The following is a 13,527-nucleotide window of genomic DNA, read 5'->3' as shown; positions in this document are numbered from 1 at the left end:
GACATACCAGGGACACCAGAGATATTCCAGAACTCCTGAGGTTGAACTGATTGCCTGCAATGGCAAGGGCCACATTTTGACTGATTGCACCTGCAGACTCTTGTTCTTCTTCTGGGTTTCCTGTGCGTCCCTTTCCGCTGCGGGCATCTGAAACTAGATTTGAAATATCCCATTGGAACTTCAGGAGCAATCCAGTTGTTGCCGCTCACATGTCACAGCCTTCCATCGGCCTGTAACCTAATAAAACAGTTGGCACCTCCATCCCTGAGACTGTTGGTCTGGCTGATGTACCAAGCAGTGAAAGAGGCACAGTATTAGAAAGACAGATTGCAGCCATCTGTAAAGGCTGCCAAATTGTTCAAATAAACACAGGGAAAGGAAATGTGTCCAATAAGCTCCAGGTGTTCAGAGTAGCTAAATTAAAAGCAAAAGCAGATGATGTTGTCTCTGAAGTTCAAAGCTAAGCCAGTGCTTCATAAGACTTGGAACCATCCAGTTCCAGTCCATTTCAGGCAAGAGGATCGATGCAAAAGCCATACGTGGGTTTGGCGATACTCAACAAAGTATGTAAGTCTGCTAGCAGCTGACAGAGCCAGTATTGCCTGCTGGCTAAAGAATGAGTTTAATTTCAGGCATCTAGATGTCATCACTTTCAGCAAATAAAGTTATTTATACATAAGTTCTGTAAAAATCTGCTCTGATTCTGAGTGCCCATTTTGTGTTTTGCAAGTCCTGTTTTTCAGAGAAGCTGAGTGACCAGCCAGTCGCAGTGTGTTCAGAACAAGACCAACAGCCTCTTGTGACAGATACGCAAAAAGAAAGACACTGAAACCTAGCCATACTGGTACACCTGGACTTCCTCATGTCTCCTTTTCATCTGTGGTATGAGGATAATACTTAGATTAGAAGAATGGGGTGAGATCTGATTAGCCAATGCATAATAAATGCTTTCATCCTATTAGACTGAAAGGGTTAAATAATGCCTTCATAGTATTAAGTTTTTTGTCTAGACATCTAAATGCAAAATATTTTCAGAACCAGTAACAAAAGTACAGTCTTCAAAAATTATACCTTTTTTTTTCTTTATAGCCTTTATTTTATTTATGGAAGTGAAATGTAGTTTTTCAAGTAGCAGAGACCTACTACCTCACAAAAAATGTGAAATAGCTACTTTCAGCAGTATCATATGAACACACATGTAGCAAAATGGAAAGAAAAAGCTTAGATAATGTGTTTTTAAAAGGCTTGATGATGGCAAGCAAAGTTTATAGTTATAACTGATGATAACAATATATTTCCTGTGTGATGATTACATTTGCCTGAGATTAATTTTGGTATCATGTTAATAGCACTAAAAAGCAATAGGAAAAGATAGAAAGAATACAATGCAACTTCTTTCATTGTGATGTAACACAATGTCAGTATCAGTCTTGTTTTCTTCCCTACTGTCTGTTAAACCTATCTATATCTCACTATTTCTTGCAGATCTTGTAGGCTTTATTTGCAGGATCATAAGATTTACACTAAGAGATAGGCAGGAGTACTTATAGATACATCTCTGGTCTATCATTTGCTCATGAAGTGAGGACACTAAAGTTTCTCTTGTCTTTAAAAACCCAGTTTACTTCTAAGTAAAGAAATACTCAACCTTACTAGACTGTGGGGAATTTCTGCACTTAGCACAATCTCTTTTATGTTTGGTAGATTGTTTAGACAAGTCACTCTAAGAAGCTGAAAAATACAAAGGGAAAAAGGTCTTACTTGTAAAATCATGGAGTTGTGGCAGTGAATCCAAAATGATACCAACCAAAGGGAGGTAGAGAGCTGCAATTTTAATCTTCACCTCTTTTTTGGAGCAACGTGGGTCTAGGTCATGGGAACTCAGCAGGCTAAGGATAGCACTGACAGCTTTTCTTTGCACCTTGCTAATCCTGTTAACACAAAAACCATCCATGAGCTCCATTAATGGGTCATGCACAAATTATTTATAAATCAAAGATTTAAGAAACAGAGTGGAAGTGAAAGAAGCAAATTAATACACCAATATTCATTAGATAATCTCTTCCATTCTGAGCAGAGACTCATGTTCCCTGCAAAAGATAGCTATCTTACATCTCCAAGCCACTTCACCACAATCAAAGACCACCCAAGTCTTTCAAACTTCCCCTAAAAATTCAGTATGGTGAAGAGAGGTGCTTAAAGAAAAGCATCAGACTCTGGCCAAAGTTCAGCTAAACTCTTAAGCTCTGACAAAGGCAGAGGTGTTTTAGAAAGAAGAGCAACTGAAATTTTGTGTTCTCAGTTCGTGTATTTAGCTAACATTACTGCAACAAATAGTATATTTTTATTTGCTGAGACCAACATACTGCTGATAAAACAATGATGGGTATTGCTATGTTACAGAGTGACTCACTGAAAAGAGTAGGGGAAACAGGACTGCCCTGGAATCAAACTATGACCTTGCCAAGAGTAATAGTGTGACTCGATCCCATTCTAAAATCTGCAAATCAGGATACTTGCCCCTCGCTGTCTGCATCCAGCGCTGCTGCCAATTCAGTGAAAAGTAAGCCGGTCAGAAAGTGCTGCTGACGGTATTCGGCTGAGAGGTCAAACATACCAGCGATTTTCTGGTCCTGGAAACTAGAGCAGGAGCTAGAGTTCTGCAGAAGTATATCAGAAGTGTTAAAGAATGATCACTGAAATCAAAGCTTCTTAAAGAGGTTGTAGTCACAGTCCATGCAGCTAACAGAAAATCTCTACCAGAGGAAAAGCACAGACTTTGAAACAAAGTTGGACATTTTGGAGGAAAACACCTGAGTGTGAAATAAACTGCTGCATCTACTTTCAAATTAGTTGCTTGCTAGGATGCAATCTCATCCTTTCCATTCTGTGTGAGCAACTCATTTGACACTTTTTGAGATGTAAAATTCCTACCCTGTATTCATTAGTTTGGACAGGACACAAAGTCAGAATTTCCTCCACGTTTACAACTCTTTAAATTGTTCTTACTGTTGCAGAGCAGCCATTGGGCATTGTACAGCAAGAGGCTGCCCCTACTTGCAGAGGGACCTTGGTGTCAGAAGCTCTGCACTGTGCATTCTTCAGCATCCATGATGTCTAGCAGGGAAGTAAGGTCAGGAAAGACGTGTGAACAGTGTTTCCTTTCACCCTGGAAATCCTTGGCTGAGCTTGCTGGCAGCTGGCATAATTTAGAGCAGCCTTCAAACTGCTGTAACTTACAGCTATGACTGATATACAGCCAGTCCAGGAATGGAAAGTTGCCGGTATATATGTGTTGTGAACTTCTTAGCTTCTCCAATCATAGGTCTGTGCCACAGGTCACCTGGAATGTTTTTGTCCCCTGATCGCGTGAGCATAAGTCTTAGATTCTACTCCCCAGTGCACCTACTGGGGTTTATGAGTCCAAGTTTTGCTTTTAATTTATATTCTTCAATATTCTCTCCCAATATTTCTGTCAGTCACCTGGGAATAGTCCCAGAAAACAAACACATGAAGTAGCAGTATACCACACTGTGGCAGCTGTCTTCCAGTATATTGGGTCAAATGAAACTCATGTCTCTGAGCAGCCCCATATTTTGGATCCACGTACTTAAGCCCACTCCCATTTCAACCTCAAGCAGACAGGCATTGGCTATACTATGTTTGCCTGGAATAACGTTAAAGTGTAGAGCACCCAGTTAAGTGAATTTGGCTTCTCTCCAAGAATTCCAAAAGATTTATTCACAAGGCCACATTTCTTACTGAAAATCTAACTCTAGCTGGGCAGCACTCCTGCAGACAGATCAAAATTACTGCAGGGGTGGTCAGCCAATATATTAAATCATCCAAGGGCCACAAAAGCCTTATTGATTTACGCAGGTTGCACTTCATAGGTTACTCCTAAAGGAGAAAAAGAGTTGATGATGTTGCTTGAAAGAAAGAATGATTAAACTGGTGTCTGCCCAGCTCTGACTTGCTAGAACTAGTTGCAAGAGCTATGCTGACTTCTTTTTTTCCCCATAAGCAGAAGAGTCCATTTCTAGTTCTTCAGCATCCAGGATTAGCATTAAGCAAAGCTATTGGGAAATCCTGACTCTTAAGACCTTCATGCTTTGCTTTTAAGACCAGGAAAAACTTCAAGAAAATATTATTTACTATTATTGACCTGTCAGAACCCTTAAGGTATGAGATGTAGCACATCTTAGCATGCAACCAATTCTTTGGCAATGACACTTGACAAAGAAACCATGAATTTGAAATGCTCTGTTACTCAGAGTGTTTTTGTACCTTTCACCATTCTTAGCTTCAGTTCAATTCCCCTGCATCCAAGGGCTGTGGCACTTATGGGGCATTGTACTGAAATGCTTCATCCCAGTCCTGACCTCTGCAAGACCACTGAGGTGGAAAACAGGGCTAGCACCCTTTGTTAGGGGGTCTGCACCATGGTAAAAGCAAGATACTATCTAAGTAGAATGTAGAGGGGAAGAGCACAAGACTGGCAAAATGGGGTGTGGTGTGCCAAACAACAATTTATTTATTGAATGTGTTTGTGAACTCCATGCCCAGGATGATGGATGGGAGGTCCTGACATTCAGGAAGTCTAGAGCTGTGTCAGTATCAGGTCAAGTCTCGAAACATGTACATGTACTGGGAATGACATCCTGGGAGAAATGAGAAGTGATGAGGAGGGCCATTCACAAAAATTGCGTGGAGAGGTCTACTCAGGATACCTGAGTGTTTCCACACAGAAAAATCATAAAGTTCAAATAAAAGGGAAAACACTGCCCAGCAAACACAGAGAAGTCACTGGCAAAGTCATAGCATCATCTGTACCACTGGCATGGGGAGGAAACCGGAACAAAGAATGCTGCTATTTGAAAAGGAAAGCATGATAATCCTGCTCAGAACAACACTAAGGCTCAATAGAAATCCATGATTCCAGGATACTGAAAATTGCAGTGTTTTAGTCACTAACTTACATAGTGGTAGCATCTACATCCACTTGGCGAACAAGAAGTTCAGCTAGAAGGCAAGCACACAGAAGTTTGCTATGCACTGCTGCATGCCATAATTCTCCAAAACAGGTATTGAAATACATATTTGTGGTTGTGTATGTGTGGCATATAGGTCCGCCTTTAAATTAGCCTTCAGAGCCATGTTCCTTTGAGATGTTTTATGTCTACCTTAACAGTAATTTTCTGTTTGCATGTTCCTAGAGGGGTACATATCTGTGTCATGTTAAGTTTTAACCTGTGTAGATGCAGTTTTGCAGTAGTACTCCCTTAGTCTTTATTCTTCTGCCCCTTTTCTTTCAAGAGGGAAGTTGTTCTCCGTGATCCAACAGTGCTAATCCTAACCTAAGTATCTGAATACAGAGCAACATAAGTCTTTCTCTACATGTGTGCTTCATGCGACATTCATGCAATATCATCTAATGGATGCCTACCTGGGAGGATAAGGAGGGGGAGGGGGATGCTGGAGCAGACACAGAGGTCATGAAGAAGAGGTTCAGATTGAGGTAATGCTCATGGCTGCAGAGAATTCTCAGGAACTCCAGTCTCATGGAAATCAGGGTGGAGAGTGAATTCAGCTTGTTTGAGAGCTAGAAAAGCAAACCAAAAAAGTGTCATGTGATGGGCATGCACTATTAAATTACCATGCTGTGAAATATCCTGCTTCCTGAAACAGAAATAGATAAATAGCCAAGCATGCATTAAAATGCTCACTGGTTCCCTGTACCTAACTAGTTTCCATCCATTAGCTGCTCTTTGTTTGGCAGTGGTGGTGTCTCTCTGCCCCCTCCCTGGCTGACTTACCAACTTCCCAAGAGATGATAGTGTGTTGGGTTTTTTCCTCCCAAAAGAATAACATACCATATTTTTCCCCTTTTGCATAATACAAAGATTAAAACCGAACAAAACTCTGCTGAGTCTACGGCAAACTCATAAAAAGTCCTGCTAGGCAACACAGAGCATCAGTGGTCTTGTAATTTCCCTTCATATCAACAATGACATCAGTGGAGTGCTGCACATACTGTAGGAAACCAGGGTGGTAGCCACCTTGTGTTCTCCTACCTACCATCAGCTGACAGAGGGCCTTCCTTTGGCAGAAAAACTACAGCAGGTATATCAGGTCACAAAACAGAAGGAAAACTTTCCCCTTCAAATACAACAAACAATTTCATAACAACATCCTGCATCATCATTTATTTTTAATTTTGGGAGGCTTGTAACGCAAGAAGGATGGATGGATCATTTTGATTGAACCCCCAAATCTAAATACTTCCCATCACAGCAGTGCACTGGAAGAGTCAGAGACCCAAAATGCTCTGTGTGGTCTGCAGACCCTGCTGCTAAGGGTTGTAAAAAAGTAAGGGAAGAAAAGTGGCTCCATGGATGCTTTGCAGCAGTGCAAGGTATGACATTTCTAAAAGAGTCTTAACCTCCACTCAATTTTTTTCTGCAGACCACAAATCAAAAGAGGTTTAAAGTCTCTGCGTATGCAATAGGAAATAGGAAATTTACCTGGCCCTTTAACACAACTCAAAGGATCGTGATGGATAAATGAATTAAACAGAACAGAACACCGGACTGGCCAATAGCCAAATGCAATCCCAATCATGCATGGTGCCTACCTGATTACAGTAATGTTTGATGAGATTAAACACAAATCCTCGGTCCATTAAAGAAAGAAGATCATACAAGAAAAACGCCAGGCTGATATTAATTTTTTCTGCTTGCTCACTTTCCTTTACAAAAAAAAGGAAAAAAAAATTGCAGTTATGATGTATAAAACGTATATAAAGGTGGAAGACTTTTTAGAATCATTAAAAAAGAGTGTAGGGGGACAGCTCCCAGAACCATCTCATGCAACATACTGGACAAGACTGTTTCAGTTCTTCAGTTTACATGATCTTGTTAAAATTATGCAGAATCACTCCTGTAAATTATTTCAACTGTTGTAGCTTTCACAGAGGAATATCACAGGATGAATGAATGAGTTTATCTATGCAAAGCAAACCTTTGGACTGACAATTAAATGGAATTTGAGACCTATTCTGAATTCCCTATGGGCTGCAATCCTGCATATGCCATTTTTTTTAGCTTGAATCTTTAACATTAGAGAATGCTGGTTTAGGTACTTAAAACATAAAATATTGTTTTAAAATATTAATAAAAATCTGCACTGGCTCTGCTGATGGAATGCCAAGTATTTTGTTTAGAAATTTTAAGTATAAAACTGATAGTAAAAAAATACTGGTAAGATAAATCTGTGGGTTTTACCGTTTAGCAGCTAAGCTCTTGCACGCTTAGAATTGGCCTGATTACCAGAGATACTCAGCCCGCAAGTAAAAATCAAGAAGAACTTCATAAGCCCTCTAAAGTAAGGCTACAGTTACTTCAAACATACCAATTTAAATCATAAAATCCCAGTAGCATATGTAGTTCACCAAGAGGAATTTGTGGAGGTGCCTGAGGGATCTGCACACATTTAACACTCAGAGCCCTCAGGTGGGTTTGCTCAAGACTGACAGAGGAGATGACTGAGAAAAACGTTGCCCCTACTTATGTCTCTGACTAGTGAGAACAGGTGTGCAGCACCTCAGGGTGGTTATGATTTAGTTTTTCATTTTTCAACATTTTTGTTGCTGTTCAGGAATATATAGATATTTCCTACGATCTGGAATTTACACAGCAAAACATTTTTCTACTGGGAATTAAAAATTAGTTTTCCACTACCTTACTGGGTAGGCTGAAATATGCCAGACATATCACTGTAGAATCTGAGGGCAATCTGACATGCTCGACCATGTATTGAAACATAGATTATTACTGTTTGGATTTAAAAATCAGATAAACATTACCTGCTGCTACTCTGTACAACTAACCAACGGCCCTAATTCTGCAAAGACTGCAGTGGGATTTTCACACATAATCAGGTTCTATACACTCAGTCTATCAAAATTGAATTGAATTAACAGCCCATAAAAACCTGTGTATTTCTTGTGAGGAAGCCATAAAATACTAATCTCTTGGCAAAACCTACAGTTCCATTAAAACATTTTTAATGTAACAAATTTTTATTACACAACTTATTTAAAAAAAAAGTCACTGATGTCTTAAGTAAACATTTCTGTGGAAACGATTTCTCTGCATGTGGCTATCACCAAAGGATCGAGCAAAGGGTAAAGCTTCAGGAACAACTTCTTGGTGGACAGTGACAATCACTTCTGCCATTCTCTGCCCTCAGTTGTCTGGTCTTGGCCCTTTCCCAGTTTCTGCTCCTCAACAGAACAGCAAGGCACACATGGAGAAGTGGATCAGGAAACTGACCTGGTTGAAAAGTCACCCAGCAGGCCAGCTCTCCAGCCTTGTCTGCCCTGTGGCAGAGCACACTGCTGGGCCAGCACAGTGCATTTGTCAGCTCTGGGGCATGAAAAAAAGTCAGTTGCAACAAACAATAGCCACCCAGTGCCTAGCTGTGGCCTTGACTTTGTTTATTGGCCAGTGCGGAGTGACATCAGTGATGTAAGCAGACACTATAAATTACAATATAAATATAAATTATAAATATAATTACAAATTATAAATTTATATTGTGATCCTTTCAACTTTATAATCTGTTATATGAGTGCAACTTGTTGAAATATATCAGGATAAAGAATTTCATGGTATTTAGGGCTTATTTATTGTCTTTAATTTTCGTGTGGCCAGTGCCTCTTTAAAGAGATCTGGGGTTAGATCACTTGTGGATGGATTTTGCAACCCTCAGGAGGAATACTGCCTTCATATAGCATAGCCCACTGCTGTCAGAGAAGTCAAATGTAGAATAAAACACTATGCGGTAGAAATGAGGGTAACAAGAAAGGGGGATGAAAGGAATAAGCCCTGCTTGGGCTGTAGTTTGATATGCTGGCTAACCTGGCATAAAGCAGCACTGCCACTGAAAATGGGTGTCCAACCTTTCCTGTTGATGGGAAAGAGGATTCCTCCCTGCACCCTGCAGCCACACTGAGAAACAGGCTGGGGAGCTGAGCTGAACAAAAACAAACTGTCTGCCAGGGGAGCACAAGGCTGCCCCTTGCACAGCCACAACTCTCCCTTAAGGTCCATGTGAGAATACTGCCTCAGTTTTGGCCTAATTCCAGTGACACTGCTGAAGGTGAAATGGGATTAAATACAGTTCAGTGTAATACAGGGTGAGTAGCAAGAATTCATGGTGCTTATTTCATGCATTTACCTTCTGTGGTTTGACTAAAAGTGCAGCAATCTCTGAAGTAACCACACTAACTATAGTGGTAATATCATCTTTGAAGCGATCGGAGAACCGGCTTCTTCGTGGGTTGTCTTGTTTCTCTAAGTTGTGAACATACTGAGCCATACTCTTTATCTGCAAAGCAAAAAAAAAAATTAAAAAAATGCCCAAACTGGAGGTAAAAATACTGCTTTAAGTTAGTCCATGGGAGTAAGATTCTCTACTTGTTTTTCTCCTGAATGTAATCACTCTTATCTTCTCAGAGCTGCTGTGATAAATCCTATATGTATTGGCAATGACAACAGAGAGCCTAAGACTCAAACACAGACAGACACTGATTCTTGTTCATGTTCATGCAGTTGGCTACTCTCAGCACCTAAAATCAGAATCACCCTCCCCATTCCCTTGCATCTGCAGCTCTGAAATGCTGCTGTTTGCAACTTTTGCCCTTCATGATGATAGACAGGGAGTGACACTTCTGGAATTAATTCTTATTTCTTGACTTGCTGTTGGGTTGCTTATGTGCTGCCAGTGGAAATCAGTATGTTTTTTCCACTGACATCCATCACCTCAGGCCTCTGTGAAACTGTGAGTTTGGGGAGCCTTGTCACTCCTCCCATGTTGTTAACAAAGTGGAAAAGACAGGAACAGGTATTCACAGAAAAGGAAGGGCTCAGTTTGATGTCTGTCTTTCAGCCTTCTGCAAACTGCAGACCACTGTGCATATAGTTCATGCAGGCGTTTGCCATCATAAGGCTGTCAGGGGGAAATGGGGGTGAATATGCAGAATTCTTTAGTCGTACTTCCACTATTTGGGATGTCACCTTTTCACAATGGTGCTGAATAACTGAAGAGATCACCACTCAACTAACTCTGTGCCTGGTGTACCTGCTACATTTCACCATTAACTTACTATAAAATACCACTGCCAAATCTTACCAGGAGCTCAAAGAAGAACCAGGCGTACTTGAAGACAGATTCTCTCACCATGCCCGTGCTCACCACCATCTGCAGTGCCAGCTCCTCATGGAAATGCTAGATAATAAACACAGAGTGTTGGGAAATGGCTTTTCAATCAACTCATCTTCCAGTTTCAACATCCCCCCTCTTCCCTGTGGGAAACTCCCCCACACCGGAGAGTCAGCAGCTGGATGGGGATGTGTGGACATCTCTGTAGGATGAGAACGCAGGTTTGACCAAAATTATATATAAGGAATGTTGGTGGCAAACAGACTTTGTGACCTATTTTTCTGTGGATCCAGAACCCCGGATAACTAAACTGGGAAATGCCCTTGGTCTATCCTCAGGCCATCGGCCATGTGCATGGCAGGGAGCAGTCACATTCCCCACTCCCCCCTAAGCATTTCCATTTAACACATCCATGTTTTTTGAGAGAAGGTAGAAGTAAGATTGTCTCTGGTGGGAGAGAAGGACACAGCAATAACCACAGCAGAGCTTGTACAGAGGTTTGTAGTTGGAGACAATACATTTTGCAGTGAGATCTGACCATAAGACACCCAGTTCCAATGATCTAAACTTTTAGGAAACTCAAATCTGGACTAAAAATTTATTGCAATGTCTATTGTCCATTCTTGACACAAACAATAAAGCTAATGAGATTCCTAAGCATATTTACATCAAATAGGACATATTAATCCATCCAATATTCAGACTGGATATAAACCTCTATGCTTTTTGGCAGAAATCAAACCAATAAACAGGAGTAAGAAAGGAGAGTTTCTTAACTCTAACTCAGATTCTGAACTGCTCATTGCAGAGTTTTTCCCATGCTTCTTCATCCAAAGCCACTGCTGCTGATCAATGCCAAACACAATATACAGCCCTGGAATAGTTATCTATGTGATATGGTATCTTCTATGTTGTTAAAAAGCTATTTGGGAATACATACTCAAGATAGGAAGGAATTTATTGGTTCTAAAAGCTACAAAAAGGGGAAAAGAAAAACATTCTTTACAGAAGAAAGAGATGGCAAACATTTCTGAATGCAGTTTACTGTAACATGTAAAGGCAGGTATCCAAAGGCAAACAGCAGTGGAAAAAGACAGAGGCCCTAACACCTTGAGAAAGAGAGCAAAGGGAGGATCCAGGCAGGCTGCTACTTGTCTAAATCTGTCCTGGAAAAAGAATCTAAAGACTCTGGAGCAGAAGCAGAAAAGTTTGGATAATATTTACTCACGGATTCAATATTCCAGCACAAACTCCTTGTTTGATAAGACAAAAAATAAAAAAATTTGTTCTCATCTCTCCCCTCTCCTCATTTAGAAGTGCTAATTACCAGCACTGCCTCAGGAGGCTCCAGGGTCTGTTAATATGCACCCTCACGCTTAGTGGTAGGCTACCTTTTTATTGGATGGTCTTGGGCTTGCACAAACACTTGGCATGTCATTTGTTCCTTCAACGTAGAAAGACATCCGACTGGAGCTGTGATCCATGGGCTGGAGGGCATACCCAGAAGAAATACATAATAGTAGTAAGTTAATACATAACTTGAGCAATTAATAGAGAAGAAATCAGCAGCGGTGACTTTTTTGGAAGGTATGCACAGATGTTCACCTAACCAGCTCTTCTCTTTCCTTCTTCCCATCCCCCTTCCCAGTGGAGGCCAAAGACCACCTGAATGCAGCAGCCGGAGGAGGGTGCAAATGCCAACACTGCCATCACGTGCCCAATTTCAGCACTGCAGCTGTACTTCGGAAGCGCTGCAGTTCACCTTTTCAAGGGTAACTGTCCTTTAAATTTACCCTGTGGCCATGAAATGGCAGTAGCCGATTGTAAATTGCTACATTTATCAATGTGATGAAGCTGTAATACCTGTAATATTAGTTATAATAAAAAATATATTTTAATTTTGTATTAATTTGGAAAAAAAAATGGCTTGAGCTCTGTTTTTTAGGACATAGTACCTTAGAGTAAAATTCATAAAGCTATTAAGTTCAAATCTACATTATTAAAAATTGCTATGGATGAATACGTATGCCCATACAAACAAATCAAACAGATTGGCAAAGCCTGTGCATCTTACTAGTTCTGGTTTAATTTGCTGAAGACAAGCACCCATTCACTTTAACTGGAGAGGCACGTGATCATTCAATGGAGAAAAGACTTCAAAATGTTTCTGAAAATAACCTGCTTGAGAAGCAGTATTTTACATACGAAATAGTCAAAGAAAAGGGAGGGGGGATATAGTTCAGAGGTCAACAGACATGGTGCTGTGGAGCTCTGCCAGGGCTGCAGCTAGAAGCAGGCTCCTTGCACAGCAGAAAAATCCTGCTTTTGTCAGGCACAGCTTCCCAGCTCCTGCTGAATGAGGAACTCCAGATTTTGGTTTCCCCAGAGAGGGGAAACTCACTGAATCTGTGCAACCCGGACCAGCCCACGTACCAGACGTGAACAGAACCTAAATGTCAGGAAGAACAGGAGAGTGAGGCACGTCAAAAAAGCAAATCCCTCTGTGGAGCGTCTAAGACTCAAACAAAAGACAGAGTTCTTAGTTCTTGTCTCTTCACTGATAACAGACATCAGAATTTAGCAATGGGATTTAGCGTGTGCCTATGCCAGATCAGATAAACAGCAAATGCTTCTGGTGATACATGCAGTGCATTTACAAGAAGCAAAACCAACCCTCAGAGAACAAATCTATTAGGTTTTGGTCCATACAGTTCTCTAGATACTTGGCTTCATTCTCTTACCTTGGATGACATGATGTTTTTGACCTCCTCATCAGTAGCAGTTTGTGTAACAGTGATGTCAGGATTGCTGCAGCTTATCACTCGGCTCTGCAGGAGTTTACTCCCAACAGACACTGCAGAAGTGCGTCCAAATGTGTAATAACGAGACTCTGTCAAAATGGCACTGCTGCCTGCACCTGCCCATAGGGAGATGTTTGAACTAAGACTAAAGGACATACATGTGAGACAAACATGAGATTCAAGCGAGCTTTGCTCAGTGCTGTTACAGCATCAGCATTTTGAATAGCATAGAGGTCCTGAAAATCTCACCACCAACTGCTTCATTAACAAATTACATAGATATTGAATGATAAAGTGCAGATGCTTTCCAAATCAACAGCCCACAGGGTGATTGCACAAGCAGTAACAAAAGATTAACGGGGCTACCTGAGCAGCAGCACTATTACAATAGCTTTTTCTTCTTCCCATCAGCTCTTTTTAATTTGCTGTAGATTAAGACAAGATTCACAGGCCTAAACACAAAATACCACCTTCAACACATAACATTTAACACCACATTCAA

At 40.8% G+C, this 13,527-nt stretch overlaps 1 protein-coding gene across 1 annotated transcript in view; it reads right to left on the bottom strand.

Annotated features, from left to right (window-relative positions):
* DOCK8 (dedicator of cytokinesis 8) overlaps positions 1-13,527 on the bottom strand; it is a 95,733-nt gene that overhangs the window by 25,559 nt on the left and 56,647 nt on the right. The window contains exons 22-30 of the mRNA XM_075527459.1: positions 12,966-13,141; positions 11,616-11,711; positions 10,195-10,290; positions 9,241-9,390; positions 6,635-6,748; positions 5,447-5,602; positions 2,521-2,660; positions 1,762-1,931; positions 8-153 (exon numbers count right to left, since the gene is read on the bottom strand). Of these exons, the coding sequence (XP_075383574.1) occupies positions 8-153; positions 1,762-1,931; positions 2,521-2,660; positions 5,447-5,602; positions 6,635-6,748; positions 9,241-9,390; positions 10,195-10,290; positions 11,616-11,711; positions 12,966-13,141 (1,244 nt within the window). The remainder of the gene's footprint in view (positions 1-7; positions 154-1,761; positions 1,932-2,520; positions 2,661-5,446; positions 5,603-6,634; positions 6,749-9,240; positions 9,391-10,194; positions 10,291-11,615; positions 11,712-12,965; positions 13,142-13,527) is intronic.

The sequence above is a fragment of the Mycteria americana genome, chromosome Z (genome assembly GCF_035582795.1).
Source record: "Mycteria americana isolate JAX WOST 10 ecotype Jacksonville Zoo and Gardens chromosome Z, USCA_MyAme_1.0, whole genome shotgun sequence".
Lineage (NCBI taxonomy): Eukaryota > Metazoa > Chordata > Aves > Ciconiiformes > Ciconiidae > Mycteria > Mycteria americana.
Note: the sequence above shows the minus strand (reverse complement) of the source record. Positions and strands in the feature narration are given on the sequence as shown.